The 6,341-nt window shown below is 45.6% G+C and overlaps 1 protein-coding gene across 1 annotated transcript in view; it reads right to left on the bottom strand.

Moving 5' to 3' along the window:
• SHISA6 (shisa family member 6) overlaps positions 1–6,341 on the bottom strand; it is a 380,723-nt gene that overhangs the window by 373,941 nt on the left and 441 nt on the right. Inside the window, exon 2 of the mRNA XM_027774921.1 lies at positions 98–417. Within this exon, the coding sequence (XP_027630722.1) occupies positions 98–417 (320 nt within the window). The remainder of the gene's footprint in view (positions 1–97; positions 418–6,341) is intronic.

Below are 6,341 nucleotides of genomic sequence, written 5' to 3'. Positions count from 1 at the left end.
AGCCCGAGCGAGCGAGCGGAAAGCCGGCGGCTCGTTGCCTGCACTAGTGCCGGAGCGTGTGCGAGAGGGAGCGAGGGAGCCACACGCACTAACACACCCGCACACACGGGAGCGCCGCGAGGGGAGGGGAGAGGACAGCCGCTCACCGCCGCCCACGTTTACACGCCTGGGCGCCCTGGGCGGCGGGGAGTGAGGTGGGGGGAGTACTCCCCTGTTTCTCCCACCTCGCGGCACTTCAAGCTCCGCGTCACCGAGCCCCGGACAGCAGTTAATCAGCAAGGCGGACCAGGAGCGGGAAGAGGGAACTGGAAGCGGGGAGAGAGTCTCCCCGCTGGAGCTGGCCCGCTGCTGAGCCAGACCTCCTTTGCCATTGCCCCCTCCAGTGCTTCGCGGGACCCACCCGACCGGAGCCCGGGACTGCAAGGTGCCAGAACAAGAGACGGGATTCTGCAAGTCTTTGCCTCTCCCTAGTGGTGGTGTTGCTCAAGGCCAAGGAGAGAGGTCAAACCCATTGCTACAGGTTCTTAAACTGAGACGAGTCGAACCTACCCTGGGGCATTCTCCCTACCACACACACAGCACAAGACATCACCCCCAGCTCTGGGTGGCGCCTCATACTCCCCTTCTCAGACTTTTTCAGAGCATCCAGGCCACATTAGAAAAGCTGTCTGAGACTCAGACTTAGCTTTGCAATCTCTGTTTTCCTGGCTTGTGCTGAAATCTTTGTGCAATAGCAGGAAAGGAGGGGGCAGGGCAGTTGTGGCAGTGCGGGGACGGGGGTGGGGGGGGTGGGAGTGGGGTGGTGTGGGTCAACACATCCTCTTGTGTGTGTGGCCTTGGAGAAGGTGTGGGTAAATGAGAACAAAAAGCAGGCAAGGCCAAAACGCTGCCTACCTCCTACCTGCCTGGTGTGTTTGGGAGGAGGGCAGGAACAGGCCCGCAGAGTGAGGAGGTAGGAATTTTCTTCCCTGAGATAGGCCATTTACTCTCACACCTGTGAACCTAACCAGGGATTCCCATCCCAGAAAGCCAGGGCATCTCTTCTCGAAACTGTGAAGTGGACGAATCTGAGCTAGAATCCAGATTCCAGGATACAGGAGGAACAGCTGGGCAGCCAGATAGTAAAACCAAAGGCACCAGCTCCCCTGGCAGCTCTTCATTTGCTGCTCTCTTTCTACTTCCCCCCTTTTCTCTGCACTTCTCCCCTTCCCTCCGCTTCCTCTCAGTTCCCACCTTCTCCTACAATGGTTCCCGTCCACATTTCTTTGCCCTTACTTTTCATTTACCAGGCACCATGGTCCATGTTTGCAGTAAAGAATGAGTAAGAGTTCCTTTCCCGAAGGGGGAGGAGCTTGTAGTTCCCTGAGGAAACACATGGGATTTCCGTATGGTGTGGTTGTGTCCCCGGATAACAGTGGGCACGTGTTCTGAGAGCAGATGACAGGCACCCAGTCTAACCCTAGACGGTGGAGGTGGCGGTCAAAGGCAGCTTTCTTGGTGAGGTCATGGGTGGACTCTGAAAGAACGATGAAGAGTATTTTAATAAAGTGACTATAGGGAAAGGATGTTCCTAGCAGACAAAATATCCTCAACAAGACCTGGAAGACAGGAAGTGGTGTGTGCACAGGGTGCAGGCAGTTTAGCATCAGCCCTGAGGGAGTTTTGCAAATAAAGCTGGCAGGAGGACATCATGTCCTCTGCCAAAGAGCTTGAGTTTATTCTACAATAGATGGGGAAGTACTGGTGGGTTTTATTTATTTTTTTAATTATTTAATTCCATTTGTTATTATCATTTTTTTTTTAATTTGACAGAGACAGAGAGAGAGAAAAAGGGAAAGTGAGAGAGCAAGCCACCAAGTCCGGGACTCCCACCATGGTCAGCCACATGGAAATCCAACGCCTTTAACCACCACACCACCTACCGGCCCCAGTATTGATGCATTTTAACCATAGGAAGACACAAATTTACATATTTACTGGATGTCTAAGTCAAATGGAGTTTGAGACACTAGCCCAGTCTACTGATAATAGATTACTGATAGTTGGTGCCCACTCTGGACTTGATGCACAGGTTCGGGGTAGGGTTAGCCACCATCATATCGAAGTGCCTTTGAGATAGCCATCCAGAGCAACTATTTCAAGTGTGCAGATGATAGACTTAAACTAGAGGGGGTGTTTATGAAAAGTTCATGAAAAAATTCATATCATCAAAAAAAATTATGCGTGGATTTTGAAATGTGTCCGCAGCAAAACAAACGTGTACTTTAATTCCACTTGTGCAAAAACTTTCTGAAGCCCCCTCATAATTTGGGAACCATAAGCACATATTTGAAAACCAATGCAAAAACCTTTATGTCTTTATCTTCATACCATGTGCCATTTCTACGCCTTTCTCTTCTTTTTCTCTTCCGCGTGATTCCAGAATTTCCCTGGGATTCTAGAATTCCCTTCATTATTCCAGAATTTGCTCTTTCATATCTGGGAGCTCCCTAGTGATGGGTAGAGAGGAAATGTACCCACCTCATATGGTCCTTTAATAAGATTTGATCAGTGACAATAAGTAAGGGAAATTGGTTTAGTTATTGAGACAGCCTTACAGAAAATAATAGTATATCAGGATTTTCCAGAGTCTTAGAGGTTGTGTATGGGTAATATAAATCCTGATATTGACCCTTACTACAGGGCACTGTTCTCTTACTGATACGTACACCCCTCCTGCTCTGCCAGGCTGCTGTTCTATTTCAATATCTTTTCCCATTCCCGCCTCCATTTACTTGAAAAGTCTGAATTGTTGACACTATTGAAGTGCCCTTTCTTTGTGGTTTTGACTCATTAAAAAGTGCTAGAGAAGAATTCGTTTTTTCTACATCTATGTCTGGCTGTAGAAGACAGTTCCCAGCTAAGCTGAATGGACCATAATGAACCCATTGCACTTCACGCTGATTGGTTAAGAATAGGCATGTGATCCAGTTCTGGGCAATACTAAGGTAAAGGAAGTCTGTTGGGGGATTCTGGAGAAAATTGTATTCTCCCCAAAAAACAGTGATTACTCCCTTTTCAATGTTGCTTCTCCGAATGATATAATCTTGGAAGAGGGCACCAGCTGTGAGTTTAAGTTTATATTCAAATAGTTGGATAGCAATTAACTCTGCTCGCTAAATAGCTATCCTTTTCCAGTCATGAAGTGGGATTGTAATTCTCGGCCCACTTGTGAATAGGAAGGGAAAGTGACTGATACTGGTCAGTAAGGTGTGAGCAGAAACTTATTTTCGAACCAGATTATCTAATTTCTGCTACAAGATACTCTAGAGTTCTCATTTTCTTCTAATATGGTGATAAATAAAGAGATAAAGGGGTTTTTTTTAGAGATTTTTGCTATAGGGCGTGTGTGCTCACAGGAAAGGCAGAGCCAACGAGACACAAAGCGAGAAATCACCCCCTGGGGAGATGGCCACAGCTGCAAGCCCTTCTCCTCCATTCTCCTCTTGGAATCTTGGGCATGTATACACACGTACCCAGCATGAGTTTAAGCCGCCAGGTCCGGGACTTGAACTGCGGTCGACTACATGGGAGTCCAACAACGTAACCATTACGCCATCTTCTGGTCCCAGATAAGTAAAATTCTTTATGGGCATGGTTTTTATCAGTGTGGTCCTTGAGTGACTGCAGTGAGGAGTGCCTGATAGTTCATGAAAATTGACCCACCATGGACCTGGAGTATAAGGAAAACAAATGTATCTATATATCAATCTAGAGATGATAGATTTTTGCTTTTTAGAGCCATTGAAATGGAGATCTGTTATTGCAGCACTCACTAACCCATCTTGACTGAAATACTGAAGATGGCAGGTGGGAAGATGGAAGGAATATTGTTGAGCCACTTAGGGAATTATACCCAGGATCCTCTGCTCTTCTAGGAAGCTGTGATCATTAAATGTTCTTCGTGAAAGCCTGTCTGAATGCAGGGTTTCTCTTACTTGCATTCAGCATCATATTAGCTACACCATGATTGTCTGTCTCAAGTGTGACCTTCTGTAGGATTTCTACCTTAGCTGTGCAACTTTCTGCTATCATATCACTTCCCTTGTATTTCCCTTTCTCCCCGATAGAATGGGGAGCTAGGTGGAGAGAATGTCTCCAGGAAGCTATCTCTATTGTCTTTTCCCAGTATACAACTTTACTATGACTTTAAGGTATGAACTTGGCCTCAGGACCTGGCATGATCTGGTCCCCTACTATCCTTCCAAGCTCATCTCCTACCACTCTTACTTCCTCTGTCCAGACACACTGATGTCCTTGCTGTACCCTCTCCCTGGAACCTTGCTCTGATACATATGGAGTTCTTTTACACATTTTCTTAGGTTTTTGCCTAAGCACAATGAATGCAAACAGCCCAACTTCTTAATACTTTCCAGCATTTTTTGTTCCATCATGTTCTACCTTTACTTCTTTGTGATATACACCATCTTGGCATTTATCACTAACTGACATAAATTCATTTAGGTATTAATAAAAATCCTGTCCTTATCTTCCACTAAAATGCTTGCTCTTGCTTAAAGTTTGTTGTCCATTCTGCTGACTGTTGTATTCTCAATGCCTAGAGCAGTGTTTGGCACATAGAAGGCAGTGGAAGACATGGAAAGACTCAGCAGCTGGCAGTTCTTCTAGTGGTCTTAGCTGTAGGAAGTATCCTTCCCTGGGAATACAGCCTTTCTTCCAACCAAGACCCAGGCTATCAAGGTCCAGCCATTTCAGCCCACTGCAGGAATTCCAGTGAATGATTGGATGGTTGCAATGACTAAACAAGAGACTCTGCAAGGCTGACATATATGGGATGCTTCCAGGATCATGTCCAGAGACCTCCTTGAGTATACTTGGCATGATTCAGAGCTGACTGAGGCTGAGCTGGGTCATGGTATGAACACCCTATTGAGGGTGCTATCTATCTGTGTGGGTGTCTCTCTCTCTCCCTTTCTCTCTCTTAGAAGAGATAAGTTTGAGGACCAGATGGTGACAAGCAGTAATGTTCATGTGAGGGTCCCAGGTTTGCATCCCTAGGTCTCCCTGTACAGGCCAGGTGTGTGTGTGTGTGTGTGTGTGTGTGTGTGTGTGTGTGTGTATGTGCTCATTATCTGGGCTGGCTAAAGCTGGAGGTGGGTCAGGGAATGAAGATCCTGTTGTGGGTGCCTGTCTCCATTGTTCAGTCTGTTCTAGAAGACATTTTTAAAAAGAAAAACTTTAAAAATAAATAAATAAAGGTCCAGCTTCAAGGCCTGGTGGTTGAGGCAGTCAGATCTCACACAGCCAGCTACATTTCAAGTCCTTGTCCTAGAGGCTTGAAAAACATACCAGGCACAATACCAGGTACATATGTGCCCCAAATCCTGACAAGGATAGAGAAATGGAGAAGAGATTGCAGGGTGACCACGCCCTATTGGCTGCCTTCTCCCTCTCTTTCACTCTTTCTCTCTCTCTCTGGTGAGCCCATATGCCCTCTAATAACTAGGGAAAAAAAAGGAGGAAAAACCTTGGTAGGCTGTATTTTCTCTAAAGTTTCAGAACTCCCTGGGGTCAAGGTTTGGTTGGGCTTTTATCACATTGGCTAAATACTTCTTTCTCCCTCATTTCCACTAAAGTTGATCCCTAAAAAAATGGCCTAGGTGCCAGATTTTGTCTCAGCATCTGCCTGGAGAGATCCAAGCCGGTAGCACAGGCCTTCAAGAAAAAACGTGCTGAACAAATAAGTGAATGAATGGATGAGTCTATGAGCCCTGAATTTTCTCAACAGCATCCCCCTAGGTGATAATATGGCTTTTGCTTTATCATAGCTAGTGACAAGTTAGAAACTATTTCCTAAGGCCACCACTGCCAATGTTAAATAGTTCTAATAGTTGGCAAATTAGAGTACATTAGCTTTTGTTAATGTCAATGATAGGCAAATCAATTTGTTGGCTCATACTGAGCTTATAGTTGACTAGAGTGCTTTTCACATTAGGATGACTTTTTGTTTCCATGGGAAATACTTTATACATATTTACATTCATTTTACAAATTCGAGCCCATTATTCCAGGCCTTTAAGCATTTTAGAAGGTTGCCATCTAATACACCATTTCTCCTAATGTCTCCCAACATCCATTTTCCTTTCAATTGATCTTTATTCAGGGATTCACCTTCTACCACTGTTAGTCCATGAGTTCTTCAAATATAAGCCCGTCAACCCATCATAACTCATTAGCCTGGAGATTCAGACAGAGTAAGCCAGTGGCAGAAACCTGTTCAGTCAGAGGAAGCGTGGACTTGAACTCGTATGGGAAGGACTGAGAAGCATGCTCACTCTTTC

The sequence above is a fragment of the Tupaia chinensis genome, unplaced genomic scaffold, assembly GCF_000334495.1.
Source record: "Tupaia chinensis unplaced genomic scaffold, TupChi_1.0 Scaffold000493_1, whole genome shotgun sequence".
Lineage (NCBI taxonomy): Eukaryota > Metazoa > Chordata > Mammalia > Scandentia > Tupaiidae > Tupaia > Tupaia belangeri.
This window is presented reverse-complemented; position numbering and strand designations above follow the sequence as displayed.